The sequence below is a fragment of the Parasteatoda tepidariorum genome, chromosome 5 (assembly GCF_982258835.1).
Source record: "Parasteatoda tepidariorum strain Cologne lab strain chromosome 5, Ptep-v5.0, whole genome shotgun sequence".
NCBI lineage: Eukaryota > Metazoa > Arthropoda > Arachnida > Araneae > Theridiidae > Parasteatoda > Parasteatoda tepidariorum.
Genome location: NC_141759.1, coordinates 109,934,912 through 109,951,105, shown reverse-complemented (window position 1 = coordinate 109,951,105; position 16,194 = coordinate 109,934,912). Strand labels below are relative to the sequence as shown.

At 30.3% G+C, this 16,194-nt stretch overlaps 1 protein-coding gene across 7 annotated transcripts in view; it reads left to right on the top strand.

Annotated features, from left to right (window-relative positions):
• Nucleotides 1–15,488, top strand: part of LOC147809994 (voltage-dependent L-type calcium channel subunit alpha-1D-like) — a 66,901-nt gene extending 51,413 nt beyond the window's left edge. For 3 of the 7 annotated variants that reach the window (XM_087164774.1, XM_087164775.1, XM_087164773.1), the window contains 4 exons: nt 1,673–1,766; nt 4,191–4,326; nt 12,231–12,549; nt 13,283–13,414. Coding sequence is in view for 4 of the 7 variants with exons in the window: in XM_087164768.1 (XP_087020894.1) it covers nt 8,671–9,639 (969 nt within the window). In the remaining 3 variants the exon portion in view is untranslated. Of the gene's footprint in view, nt 1–1,672; nt 1,767–4,190; nt 4,327–7,167; nt 12,183–12,230; nt 12,550–13,282 lie in introns of those variants that run through there. The other 4 variants (XM_087164777.1, XM_087164776.1, XM_087164768.1 and 1 more) reach the window with 2 other exon arrangements.
• The last annotated feature ends 706 nt before the right edge of the window (nt 15,489–16,194 follow it).

Genomic DNA, 16,194 nt, shown 5'->3' with positions numbered 1-16,194 from the left:
ATCAAACATCGATTTTCGTATTTACCTAATTTAAAAGTTGCACATTGAGATTCATATTCATGTGATTTAAAAATCGTACATCGCGATTGGTATTCACTCAATTTAAAAACCTAATGTTGCGATTTATATTAATGCGATTTTAAAATCCAATGTCGAGATTCATGTTAGAGAGATTTTAAAAATCCAACTAAAAAATTAATTACTATGAAGGTGTGATTCTTCAGTAGTAGATAATTTAATTATAAATATTATTTTAAAAAAATTATGTTAAATACAAAACATGTTTGATAAGTATCAAGTAATGCATTTACAATTAAAGAAATAGTTTATAACATTCCTACTGAGAGTCAATACTAGATGGCCTTTTGGCCTTGTTTACTATTAATCTAAGTATTTCGCTAATATTGGTTAGCAGTCCTTAATTAACTTTTTATGTAGGTAAATCAAATTACATGCTTAAGGTAATCTCAGATCCTGTTTTAGGATATTTTTCAAAAGTCCTTTTATTGTATGAAATTACGTTTGCAAATAATATGGTATTTTTTTTAATTGTTGGTTTGCAAAAGCAACTTTTAAGTTTTGTTCATCTCAGTTATGGTGGCACAAAATTTCTTTCTAAAAAAAATCCACAGTTTTTTTAATTTGAAAAATGTTTGAGATCTAAATTTTTTTGTATGTTAAAATTTGCTCCATCACTGCTTTTGTTTTGGCTTTTAAAACAGCAAAAATTTAAATTATTCTTTTATAATGATTTTAATTTAGGTGGAAGAAAAAAACCTGTGACAGAACTTTTTTCGGGCTTTCAGCGACATGCCTCTCTAGTACTAATATCTTTCTGCAAGATTCTTTTAAATATAAAAAATATACTTTTTAGTAACCCAAACATCAACTTAAATAAATGTTTTTTTTTAAAAAATCTAATATTATGGCAGACATTCACGCATTTTGTCAATGAAAAATACACCTATAATTTCCTTTTAAGCATTTTTGTTAATCATCATCACATTAAAATAAAATAATAAAAAAGTTGTGAAATCCGTAGCAGTAACTATCGGGAAAAAAAGATTGAAGGCGAAATCAAGTGAATCAGTTTCTTCGAAAAAGGGTTACTAAATGCATGTTTTCATTTCGAAATTCTGTTGCTATCATAAATAATATCAAATTAATAATATAGGATTTTAAAAACTATGTGAAATCAAAATTAAAAACTAAATAAAAAAATTAATAGAATAAAAATTTCTGCTGAGAAGAAAACCAAAATTATTTACTTCCTAACGGAAAAATCTTTTTGCAAGAATTCGGTAATGTTCTGTGACAATGTAGCCACGATTCTGCCACACGGGAAAAAAATATCACCCATTAGTATATTTTTAAAATATGTTACTGAAAATACAATCTAGTTAATTCTTACCCGAAAGATTATGTACTATGTATTACTCTGAGTTTAAATCACTTAAGCTAGTGTATTTTATTTTTCTTGGCAGAAGAGCTCTTAAAAATCAAAATCAGTTTTAAAATGCACATAATTAAAGATAGGTTACTTTCATATTTCTTATATGGTTTTCATCCTATGTAATTATTTAGAATTAAAACTTACTACTTATTCCACTTGACATTTTTTTTCTATTTATAATATGATATAAAACTTATTTAGCATTATTTTTGTTTCCAGGGAATGTATTAAAAAATATCTGAGAGAAAGGGGGATATGGTGCTTGTTATCCTGTATGCTAAAGTTGCTCAAAATCATATGGCAATAAAAAAAGGTAAAAATGTTTTTTCTTTTATAAATTATCAGTATATAGAATTGAAAGACTGTGTGCGTGTTTGTTTTTAATATTGTTTAACATTTATTTAACTTAGTATTATTAACAAACATTGATGTTGATCAGGTTCATTCGTGGATCTTCTAGTTCAATAAAATAAATATTTGAGAATTGTATTTATTGAAATATTTAATGAACAGGAAATTTTTTCCTGTGACCAGATTGCTGATAAACTGAAGTGAATAATCCACTCACAGTTAAAGGGGAGTTTAGTGTATAGTAAAATAATTATTATAGGGTAAATTTTGAATGAAGATATTGAATAAGAAAGAGCAAAAAACACACTTTACTATCACTATTGTGTAAAAATTGTACACATGATTCAAAAAGACAAATTGTTTTAACAGAATTGATATCATTTTTTTCATTCCATTTAATTTTGAAGAAATCTTTAAGTTAAAAGAAAAATAGTATTGATTCTATTTCATTTATGCACTGATTTGCCCTAGATGTTGGAAAATTCTGTTGATTTCATAGTATTTTGTGTAATTAAAATTTTTTACTTATTTATTATGAACCATGATCTTATTTTTCATTTTGCATTTAATAAAATTGTTGTTTTGTTAATTGAATACTGTTCTATTCAAAAGTATCAAGGGGTATTTGAAGCTTTGTTAACTGTTTTAATAAATTACACAAAATATTAAATTTGTCTTAGACAATTGGAAGCAGGTTTCTAGAAATTCAAGAATTTAAAAAAAAATGTTTTGGATGTTTCAAAATAATTTAATTTTTAAAATCATCCTTCATTCTTGTTTAGCATTTTCATTCTTGTTTAGCATTTAGCATTCTTGTTTAGCACTTTTGTTTAATAATTTGATTATTTTCTTTAATATATTGTATTATTATTATTATTTAGTGGTTTCTAAAATTATTTAATACCAATGTAAGTTTCAATTAATAATTTCTTTATTGTATGATTATTTCTTATATCTTTTTGCAAGTAAATATATATTTTTATTTGTCTTAATTATCAACTGTGAATAAATGATCAATATATACCAAATAATTATTTCTTCTCTCTAAATTGATTTATTCTTGTGTAGTAACAAAATTGTAGTAAATTCTTATCTCTCAAAGCTGTCAATTTGGATACGTATTATCAAAATTGTCTCATGGGAAAAAATATTTTGTATTTACAGGCTTGTAAATAAGGATATGATTCACCTATTTATTTTTATAAACTTATAAGCTATGCTCACTAAATGTAGATTTCTGTAATCAGTTTTTCTAACTAATCTAAGTCTTTCCTATTTATGTTAATAGTTTATTTTTATGCTGTAATATTACTTAGTTTAATTATCATTCCATTATTCTAAGATAATTTTAACTTTTTTCAAAAGCTACATTTTCTGACCTGACAATCAATAGTTTATAATATATTAATTAAAAATAAAAGTTGAAATTTTAAAAAAAAAAATTGTTTTTACATTTTGTTACATTTGTTGTTTTTGTTACATTAAATTTGATGTTTTTCAATTTCATAAAGAAGCATTTCTGATGCCACAATTGGCATTACATATATTTCCTAGCTTTGGCTATGTTATTTTTCAATAAATCACCATCCATGGATCTCTTCTCATGATTCTTAAGGTCTGTTGAGAACAATTCAATTACTTTTTAATTTGACTTTTGATTTGGCAGGTTGTGGGGCATTTGTTTCCCATGGCCTGTCCTTATTAATATTATTATGCAAAATTTATTTAACTAGAAGTCCTATGGATTAATTTTTGTATCTTGAGTACCAATTGCTACCAAATAAAAGTTTTATTATAGTTTATGATCTAGTTTCCATCTTCTACTGTTATTTTCATCATCCTGTTTTCATTACAATCTTCAATTAGTCAAGTATACCATGCATCTTCCTTCTTCACTGATTTTCATCTCAACAGCATTATAACAAAAATATCATAAATTAATTTGCTAAACACAAAATAGTCTTCTTAATTATATTGAAGCACATTCTTTTTATTTTATGTTCTTTCCATTTTCAGAAACTTGTACATTAGAGACTGTTATGAATTATTCTTTTTAGTGGTTGTAAACTAAATTAGAATTTTTAAAGCAAAGTAAAGGTTTTTTAGAACTAAAAGTTTTAAATTTTTTTTATTAAAGCATTAGCAATCATCTATCTGACAGAATAGTATTTGTTTAAATTATTATATTTTGTTTTGTAATTCTTTTAATTCTAATTCGTGAAATATTAATACATTACCCTCCCTTGCTTGGAAATTTCTTAGTAGTCGGAGTGTCTGCCTTTATTTTTTTGCTATCTTATGCCTCTATCTTATTTTGCCTCCGTATCTTTCTTAGTTATTCTTATTTTTATTATGAGTATGTTATTTAAATAGTAATGTATTTTAGGTTCATTGCAGTGTGCATAGCTCCAAGATCTAGAGTAGCTTTGTTTAACAGGCTTCGCTCCCAGACTGTCGATATCTTCATGTTGAGAGCTTCCATGCCAGCTCTACTCAAGGGGGTGCTTTCACCATTCATCTCTGTAAGTCTTAATTTCATTTTTGGAGAACAAGACATTTTACTTTCAAAATGGTTATACTAAATGGTTAAATATTTAGTATTGAGTAGTTATTATTATTTTTTACTGTAATTTTGGAATCCAATTACATATCTTAAGAGTATGCTGAGCAGCAGGAGAAATTCTTCATTGCAAATTCTCTTTCATCTACATAGTAGGGATGAGATTTTTTCGCTTTTTAGCGGATTTCCGTTTTTTTCGCTTTTGTTTGTAGAATTTTAACCTTTTTTTTAAAATCAAAAACTCCGATTCTCTAAAAGTTTAAGATTTTTTTAATAAATATTTCGCTTTTACTGGAATTTAAGTTGTTGAAATAAAATAATTATAATTATTTCCGATTTTCAAAGATAAACAGAAAATTCGATCTACGTAGCTGCCAGCCCTTCCGTATTTTTACTCATTTTAGCTATTTTCTCTTATATGCACAGAAAATAAGTTTTTTTCGTATTTTTGCCTGCCCTGCAGATAGCTGGTATTTTCCAAATTCAGACGTCGCTGCTTCCTGTTTGCTGGCCCGAAAGCAAGCAAAATAATAAAAAAAATATTGGTTTATTTGCGGTGAAAATATTTATTTGCTCATTCAATTAATCTTGTAAATTTTTATTTATTATGGCTGAGAAAGAACAATCCAAACAAGCCTTTAGAAATCCCAAGTCCAGAACCAACTAATATTTTGATTCTTTTTCACGTGATTTTAATATCAAACATCGATTTTCGTATTTACCTGATTTAAAAGTTGTGCATTGCGACTCTTATTCATGCGATTTAAATATCGTATATTGCGATTCTTATTTATGAGATTTAAAAATCCAATAGCCCGATTTGTATTTACACATTTTTAAAACCCTATTTAGTGATTCGTATTCACTCAAGTTTAAAATCCATTGTCGTGATTCGATCATGCAGTTGTAATGTCAAACATCGATTTTTGTATTTGTATGTGATTTTAAAATTGGACATTGGGATTCATATTCACGCGCTTTAAAAGTTTTGCATCGTGATTCATATTTACGGGTTTAAAAATTATTCATCATAATTCATATTTACACGATCTAAAAATTACACACCGTGATTTGTATTTTCGGCATTATTTGTATGTATATATATATATTCATTCTTAGATTTCCTCATTTTTACTCTCTAACTACTCTTATTCCTGTACATAGGTAGTTTAAAGTGTATAGGAAAGTAATATATCTAGTGTAGTTTCAAATCTTGAGAAAATGTTTTCAAAAAGCGTGCAAATAAGGGCAGGACCACTTCTCCATTGTGTACTTTTAAGAAATCCTTCTATAATTTGTTTGCATTTTAATATTTTTTAAAAAAAAATTTTTGGAGGTTTGAAACTTCATGGTTTATGTTAGGTTTACCTTAACACATTCATTCAACCACAATCTATTTTGTCCCCCGTCGGTCCATAGCATATTAAAGCGCCGATCATTGGTAACCATTTACATGTTTGATTAAATATTTTCGGGTCCGCACGTGCATATGCTGAACTGGGTTTGGTGAAATTCTTGCACTCTCATATGCAACTCTCGTTTGCAAGAAATTCTCAATTTCAAGCTTCATTTTCCACCCTCTGATATCGAATCAAAAAGCCTCTTGATCTTTTTATAGTGGCTAATATAATCAGGAAAAGAGTTCTTTGTCAGAAACTTACTAGTTACTTAATCATGATCATGTAGAGTCCTTGAAAATTATTTTGCATTTTGTTAATGTATGTAGTGCTAAAAAATATTTATAGTGCTTAAAAAGTACTTAAAAGGTGCTTATTTTTTGTTGAAAGATTTGGCCGTGCACCCTGTTTATGCTTATTTCGATAATTTTTTTGGATAAATACAAAAACTTAATAAAAGTATTTCATGCTTCTAAATAATATCCTATAACACTATTGTGTTCCAATCTAAGCAGATTTAAACAGAACGAACAAGCATTTGTCATGGTTATCATCATTTGGTAGCCAAACATTAAGCACTTTTGTCATGCGTAATTAACATAAAGTAGAATTAATAATGTTCAAGTGCATTTGTGTTAAAAACGTATTGTGGAATTGCAGTTTCAATTCTATGAATAGACTTAATTATAAGTTTTTTTATTATATTTTTGCTATCTGTTCTTTACAAATATGTTACAATGCTTTTTTTTTTTTTTTTTTTGTAGTTTTCCCCTCTTTTCCCTTCTGTAGCATGCTACCGCATATACAAATATGAAAAAGTCGGCAAAAATTTTCGATTTTGTGTTGTCCACTATTGATCTACAATCAATTAGAAGTGAACTATTGTTCACAGGATTTCTCCTTGAACACAATATTCTGTTAGCTGCTGCGGACCATGCATCAAAGTTGTTTTGTGCGATGTTTCCAAAAAATAAGACTGAGTTTAGGGGTAGCATGAATGCGTCTACTTTGCAGGCAATTTTGATTCACCAAGTCCCAAATGATTTAGCCTTGTTATAGACAAATGTTTGATGAAAAGTTTTTAAAATCAGCCAAATCTGCTACAACTGTAGCACTTAACAAGAAGAATTGATTATTTTTTTATATGTGTTTATTGTCACATATGTTTGAGTAATAATAAAATATTTTGTTTTTAAATATGTTTTAAATTACTAAAATCAGCTATCATTTCTGTTTAATTAGTTTGTTGAATAATAATCAGAAATCTTGTCTGTTGATATGTATTATAATCAATTATAATTGTTACATTAAATCTTATACAGTTACAATTATGCAAACATATAGTGTAAAGAAGTGAACTTCAATGTCGCGACCGCATGACGTGTTCCTATTTTTTTCCCTGGCAGGTATGCCATGGTGGAACGAAGAATGCAGACAAACTCATAAAGCACAAGGACGAGCCTGGAGAATATTCCGTCGATACCTAACTGTTGAAAATTTAATTCTGTTTAAAAAATTCTGTGCACTCGCTAGGAAAACTGGAAGACAAAGCCAAAGAGAATCTTGGATTAAATATATAAGTACCATAAATAACAATACAAAAGCAAAAGAAATTTGGGCTAAAATAAAAAAAAATATCTGGTCATTACAACCCTTTACCTATTACCCATCTTGAAGTAAATGGAAATAAAATAACAGAAATTGAAAAAATAGCAAATACCTTAGCCGAAAACTTTTCCCGAGCCTCTAGTACAGAAAATTATTCTCAAACTTTCCAAAAAAACTCAAACTGAGAAAAAAGTACTTAGACCCTCTGTTGAACCTCATAATGATTACAATTCTCCTCGGACAATAACTGAATTAAAATCTGCTATTAATAAATGTAAAGAAACATCTCCAGGGCCTGACAAAATTCACAATAGTATGTTTAAGCACCTCTCTGATACCCATTTGGAAATAATTTTAAAACTGTTTAATAGAGTTTGGCTGAATAGACAATTCCCATCAATATGGAGAAAATCATATATAGTTGCCATTTCTAAACCAGGTAGACCCTATACATTCTACTAATTACCGACCAATCGCTCTTACAAGTTGTCTTTGCAAACTCCTAAAGAGAATAATAAACGGAAGGGTAATATATATTTATTGGAATCTCGTATTTTATCTAAGAGACAAAGCGGATTTCACAAATGTAATTCAACTATTGACAATCTAATGCTCTTAGAAACTGATATACGTGAAGCGTTTTTAGAAAGGCAACATCTTGTGACGATATTTTTTGATATTGAGAAAGCGTATGATCGAACGTGGAGATACGGCATTTCAAGGGACCTTCTAAATTATGACATTAATGGAAACTTTTTAACTGACAGGACATTTAAAACTTTTTAACAGACAGGACATTTCAAGTTAGAATGAATAACACTTTATCTGACACTTTTAATCAAGAGGAAGGTGTTCCTCAAGGTAGTGTCATTAGTGTAACCTTATTTCTTATAAAAATAAACGATATTTTAACCACGTTACCATCTACAGTGGACGGCAGGTTATTCATTGATAATCTGCGGATCTCCTGTAAAGCATCTCATATGCACACTATCGAAAGACAATTGCAGCTCGCTATTAATAAATTATCCCAATGGACTGAGTTAAATGGTTTTAATTTTTATACAACTAAGACAACGAGTTTACACTTCTGTCGATGACGAGGGCTCCACCCCGATCCTGAACTGTATCTCAAAAACTTCCGCATTCCCGTTTTAAGCGAAGCAAAATTTCTTGGTTTGATCTTAGACTCTAAACTCACTTTTGCATCTCATATTAAGCACTTAAGAAAAACCTGTGGACTGAAATTAAATTTACTTAAAGTTTTGACAAATAGCTCTTGGGGTGCAGATACAGATGCCATGCTCAAAATTTATAGGTGTATCATTCAATCTAAAGACGACTATGGTTGCATTGTCTACGGATCAGCTAGAAAATCTGCTCTTAAATATCTTGACACCATCCATAATTCTGGCATACATACAGCAACAGGAGCATTTCGCACATCACCCATAAAAAGTTTAAACGTTTTATATCATGAACCAACTCTTGCTGAACGACGCAATAAGTTAACATTGAGATACTATTTTCATGTCAAAAGCCATCATATACATTGCATGTTTTCAAATGTTACAACTCCATTTTATGAAAGATTATTTAGTAACAGACCCTCTGCAATACCGACTTTTGGTTTGAGAGTAAGAAAGATTTTATCTGACCTAAACCCAGAAGACTTTAATATTTTACCTGCAAGCGAATTAAGACCTCCTTGGGACGTCATTTCTCTCCAAACTATTGATATTTTTAACAAACTGACAAAAGCACAAACTGATGCTGACATTTACTTACAGCTTTTTAATTCACACCAAGAACAATATAGTAATTTTAATTCCATTTTTACAGATGGCTCTAAAGGCCTTGACCATGTTGCAAGCACTGTTGTTACCCCTATCTCCACAATATCTGAAAAATTACGTTCGAAATGCTCCGTATTTACATCTGAATGCCATGTGGTTTATCTGGCTCTTCAATTTATTTCTTCTCAAAGGTTGAAAAAATGGATAATATATTCAGATTCAAAAAGTGTCATAGTAGCCTTACAAAATAAAGAACTGATTACACATTCTATTATAAATAATATTTTAAACCTATACAGCAATTTACTCCTAAAAGAATATGGCATAATTTTCTGTTGGGTGCCAGGCCATGCTGGCATTTCGGGTAATGAAGCAGCAGATAAAGTGGCTAAGTCAACAAACAATATAACAAACAACCCCCTTACCTACACAGATATCAAAAATGCAATTGACAATGAACAGTATTTACACTGACAAAATGATTGGGAAAATGAAATAAATAATAAATTGCATGACATTAAACCTTCTATTAAATCTTATAAAAGTCTTAACATTAGTCGAAAGCAGGAAGTAATATTAAATCGCTTGCGCATTGGTCACTCTCGAGTAACTAATAAACATCTTTTATTAAACGAAGCTGCACCCGAATGTTCTCATTGTAGAGAACAGCTCACTATTAAATATATTTTAACCAAGTGTAACGAATTTAAAACACAAAGACAATGCCACTTTGGTTGCTTTAATCCAACATTGGCTTTATTAATTGGAGATAAACCACACAATAACATTTTTAATTATCTAAGGGACGTTGGTTTTTACAAATCAATTTAGCTTTAATTTATAGCACAATGTTTCTTATAAAACAAGTTGTAGGTGCGGTATGGCCAAAAATGGCTTTTGCGCCAATAATACTTAATTAACTAACTTTACAAACTGAGAAAATACAGGAAATTTTGTTTCTTATTTTCGTTTTTTAAAAAATGGTGACCACTCAGGGTGCAATCTATGGCATATTTCAGCTATACTAAACTATTTAATTTGCTCTAGCATTATTTGTTTTAAATATGTTCAGCTGTACCTTTTTTCTCTAAGTTTCTCCGGTAAATAAATTTAGTATAGTACAATACAGCTAACACAAGAGTAAAATGATTGTGTGTTTCCTCTTACTATATTGTGTATAATATTTACAGGGAAAACACAGAATTTTTTTTTTTTCAGATTAGAGTGTGTCAACTCTGTAATTGTTTTGTATTATTTTATTTAATAATAATTAAAAACATTTTGAATTGTAAGGTATACAAATTTTCTCTTTAAAAACTGTAATTGTATGTAGAAAGATGACAAACTTTGAGCAAAATCAGTTGAATAGTTCCTGAGAATTGGAATTTTAAAGAAGTTTTTATGTTTGAAATTCGAATTTCTACAGAAATATTTGACCAATCTCATTCAAACTTTGTATTTTATCATCCAGCAGCGAACTTGCTTGTCTGGTGGCCTACCATCCAGTTCACTGTGATACGTGAAGCCAACCACAGTTTCGCTTCAAAAGCTCTCTCCTCTCATCTTCGCAATATACCTTTAGGGGCCCACTGAGATCCCCCCTAATTGGCCCATAAAAATTTTATTCGACAGATATGTTTGGACCATTTGAACCTTACTCGCGCCATTTTATTTTTTTATTCTTTTTTTTTATTTATTCCATTACGCTTTCTTTGCTGGATTTCACACACAGAAAACACCCCATGCATGCTAGAATATCCAAATTGTTACAAAAGAAGTTGAAAAAGAGCAAATAAACTGATTTTCCTGGATAAAAAAAAGTGCTGCCATCTATATGCTTCAGGAACAAAAAAAAAATCCTAAATTTCCCCTCATAGGCCTATTTGTGCGGGCTTCAATGTCGGCTAAATTATGAAGATGAAGTGCTAAGACATATATCTTAAAATCTTTTGTCGTTTTCTGCTAGAATTGTATTTCTGACTTTCTAAAATGTTATGTAAATATTACGTTTTTATCCAAATTAAAACCCGAGATAAGATTCGCTTTTTACTTTGATGACACAAAAACAATCTGGAAAAATAAAACTATTTTTTTGCTTAATAATTTTTTAAAATATTTTTTCACTTTAAAAAAAAAACTATGAAATATTAGGCCTACTGGAAAAATCTGCTTTCGAAAGAGTACGCCCCGTTCTACAAGGATGCAAAATGTAACTTCAGAGAAAAAGAAATGGTAGGGCATTTACCCTTAAATATATAGAACAGATGAATTTTAGTTCTGCCAGATACTTTCATTACATATTTAAATATGTATGAATATGCTAATTTCGCACCATATGTGATGTATCTCTTTAAGTTTTTTTTATTTTGTCTTTTCATACCGTGAATTATGACCAATTAAATTATGAAATTTTAACACAGGCATTTAATTCAAAAGTTTTCGTCGTCAAATATACTTTAAGATGTTTTGTGTAGATATTTTTGTTTTGATTATCCTTACTAAAAATTTCGACCTGAAAAAGTATTGAATTTGAAAGCAAACATTTAGTTACAAGCTTTTACCATACAGAAATTCGCGCAAATGTTTCACATACGGTCTTTTCATTTTAATTTTCTATCTGTAAAATGCAGGGCTGCCAACTTTTTACACCTTTCGCAAAAAATTATTCTATAGATAGCTATGTTTAATGCATTATTTTTATTCTTTTAAACTTATTTTCCACACAATTACATATGAATGATTTAACAGCTCTTTCGTGGTAAGGCTTTTAAAATTACTGTAAATTCTGGAAGCTTTGCTTTTTTGTCTCTATAAAATATTTTGCAAAAAGCATTTAAATATAAGCTTTAACCGTTTAAAAATTACCAGTACCTTTACGCTTCTTTATTTTGTATTTTCTTATTAAGAATTCTGACCAGTATTAAATTTTAACTGAAGAATTTAATTACAAACCTTTACCACGTAAATAAATTTTATGAATACTTCATGAACCCTGTTTTTATTTTAATGTTTCTCCACGCATTGTTAATTCTGAAAACTAATAATCAGATTTTTTTTCTCTCCAGCTGGTTCAGGTTTTCTAAGGTCATGGGAATCTCTCTTAGTTAGAGGTGTTGGTGCTGTGCTTTTGAACATAATTCCTCCTTACATGGACAAATACATAATTGACGATCCTGTTGGCGCCGTAGCTGTGCATGCCATGGGTGGTCTAAGGGGAAAGATATTGCAGTTGGATTATTCATTGATGATGATGACTTACTCAATCTTACGCACAGTCGAAGTGGACTACTGAAGGGCGGTGGCCTGTATCTGCTGGGAGTGCAACTATTGGCATGTATTGCTGTCAGTCTCACGAGCATGATCACTACATATCTTATATTTAAAGTAAGTTGAGCAACATGAAAAATTCAATGAAATTACATATTTGTAGCCAGAGCCGTGATGGCTCAGATGGTAGAGAGTTCGCGTTCGAATGAGGTGACCCGGGTTCGAATTCCAGTGATGCTGGTCGATACGAATTCCGTATCCGGCTTGCACCGACTACAGTGCTGACGTAAAATATCCTCAGTGGTAGACGGATTTTGGGTTAGAGTCCCCTTGCCTTCTGGCTAACCATGAGAGGTTTTGGTGGTTTTCTTATCCATGTAACGCAAATGCGGGTTAGTTCTATCAAAAAGTCCTCCACGAAGACAAATTTCTCTCACTACTTGATTGAGGAGTTCCCTTGTCTTTTGGATGGGGTGTAAAATTACAAGGTTACGAAGTTGAACATTATTAGGTGTAAACCCACAAAATTGGGTCGGCTGTTCAACGACGGTTATAAAAAGGAAAAAACATTAAAGATTATAAAATATAATATATGCAGTAATGTACCAAAAAATAATGAAGTGATTGCATTTCCTTTCATTAATATTTAATTTCTCATAATAATTTCATTATTAATTATGGTGAGCTTTAGCATAATATAAAAATTTTTTTGTTAATTGCGATTTGATTGTCCCTTTACTACCACTTTGGAAATTATCCTTGCAGAGAAAAAAAATTGGCAATTATATTGTTATTCTTTTTTTTTTGCTTTGATTTGTTACAATTTTTTATTAATGATATTTGTTTTTAGGGGATCGATTATTATGTACCAATTCATCTGGCACCACCCGAAGAAATCCTTGGAGCAGATTTTGTTGAGCACGACGTCCGCCACAAAGGTTATAACTACAAAGTGATGATGACAGAATTGGCAAACCTGGGATTGAAACTCCGACATCCTCGAATCCACAATCCACCCAGGAGTCAGTGGGATGATTATCTAATCTAATCCTACAGTACATTGAAAAAGTTCTCAACAAAAGTGACACCTCAACAGTGGACCACCCTTTGCCTGACATAACAATCGATCTTCCTATCTCGACTGGAGAACATTTCCTTATAAGGAGCGATTGAATGACAGATGAATGCTATTTATCTTAATTTATTATCTATTTGCCATAAAAGAAAATACTTGAATTTTGCGAGAAAGGATAACAGACCTTTTCAATGATATTAGAAATATGTGAGTTCTTGAAAAGATTCAGAGATGAGCCTCGGAAAAGTGGCAAATATGTAGTGGATATAGTAGTTTTTTTCGACCGGTCAAGTGTGTTTAACGAGAATACACGCCGTTTAAAATTAAAAAAAATTACCATGGAGTAGTCTTGGCATTTCAATAAAACACAACTAAAAAATTATTGGGTGGGGTGTTTCCTTTTAATTATTCGTTTAACTGCTACGACGTGTATAAATGACGTGTTGGGGGGATCGTGACCCCATGTTTATAACATAAGTGGTCAGAGCCGTTTTTGGGCCCTCCTCTCCTTCCCCCACTCCTCCACTCTTTTCAAAGTATATGCTGAATATATAAATGAATCTGAGATTAAACTAAAAGCGCAAGATTTGGTGAAAATTTACTCATCCGATTTAGAGGAAAACTTTGTAAATGAATTTTTACTATTTTCAAATTTGTATGAACATAAATCTGCACAAGCAATGTTAAAGGTTCAAATTAAAGATAAACTTGTGAATACTTTTCCTAACGTTCACATTGCATTAAGATTATATTTGTAGATTCTTGGATCAGATGCAGAAGGAGAAAGATCTTTCTCCAGATTAAAATTGATAAAAAATTATTTGCGTTCAACAATGAATCAAGATCGTTTGGCATCGCTCGCACTTATGTCTATTGAATACGACATTTTGCGTAGTTTGGAATTCGACAGAATAATACAAGATTTCGTTGAATCCAAAAATCGAAAAAAAGTAATATATTAGATCATAAGATTCTGCAAAATAATTTATTGCCAAAAAATATATTTTTATTTGTATCTTCATAATTTTAAGCAAAATACACTTGTTGATTTTAAAGCTAAATTATTTTTGTCAACAAATTTTTTTTCCCAAGTTTTTCGTAGGCACGTGCCTAGTGTGCCTATAGGTTAATCTGGCCCTGTACGTGGTAAATACTAGCTATTTGCTCTAGGAGACCGAGTCCTAGACACACTCTGGTATTAAAAATCCCAAGCTTTCGATCTCAAAAGTTCAGAGATGAAAGATCGTCAGAAAAAGGAGTTGTAGCATAACCATTTATTATTATATTTATTCGATATTTAAATATCTGCTGAGGGATAGATTAGGGGAAACATCAGCATTTCGGAGTACCGGTTAAATGCATACTAAGTAGTGACCTTAAACATTGATGTAGGGCATAACGGGCAGTCGCACTTAACTGGATCTCGTATATATTTCGGACTTTACCAAAGCGACTATGTGATTGTCAACAACCACCAACTTTGACAGTAATGTATATATATGAGTTACTGATTGATTTTATTCCGCAACCAGCAGAGGATATCCAATTTCGAGCTCAGCTGATTAACTTACATTTCAATTTAGTCCTTTTAGAAGGTTACCTTACACACGTTACATATTTTTTTAGACCATTATTTTGATCCATTTACATGGCAGGAAATTGAACAGGGTTGCCATGTAACGGCATTGGAATGTTTTTAAGGTGTTAAAAACACAGATAAAAATATCTATGTCTTAAGTTATTCGTATCTAAATAAAGTTTACAATTAGTATGGTTCGTAATTGATCCATAAGGAGTCCAAGATCTGTAGTTCAATGCATTTAGAGAATAAAATGTATAGATGCAAAGGCTTTCAGGAACGTGACATAGATGTTACATAGCTTATTGTTAGATTTAGTAAAGATGTGTCAAACAAATGTTAAAATATGTAATATTTGTTTTGTTTTTTTATACACTAAAAATAAATTCTTCTTAAAACCATCACATTATCAAGTCTGTAATGTTTTAAGTCAAGGCAATAGTATTTATAATGTTAAGGAATATAATATCATTGATTAATAAGGATTAAAATGCATATATCTAACCATGGCTCGGAAAGTGACTCAAGTCAAATAACAGCAGTTTTGAGGATATGTCAATAAAAATATGTATGAAGTGTCCCATCAAGCTCAAAAGGTGTCTCATCTCTAGATTGTGTGTGCTCAATATTGTTCTCTTTTAGAATAAGTTTTATGGTAATCCTCAAGTTGATTTTTCTCAAATGCTGGTTTTTGATTTGTGTCACTTTTTTTTTGCCGGTTGCGACATGTTTATAAAACAGGAAAGAGAGAGTAAAACTATGTTGTGTCTACTCGAATAATCTTTATCGAAATGATTTACATAATATTTGCATAGTCTTCTTAAATTTTAAGAATATACAGTGCTTCTAGTGTTCAACCAAATACATGCAAGTCGTAATAAACCAATTATCGAAATAAGTGAGAATATTTTTTCGCCGAAAATATGCGACTCGTAATAAACCAAATATGAAAACAAATGGGAATATTTTTGACTTTTAGTCTGAATAATTTTTACTTGACAAATGTGAAATTTCTAATGCATAGCGGTGTTTACATTTCCTCAATCCAGGCATTTACAGGACATATTTGTTGACCACTCTTTTAGGGGCACAATAGTACAGAGAATGA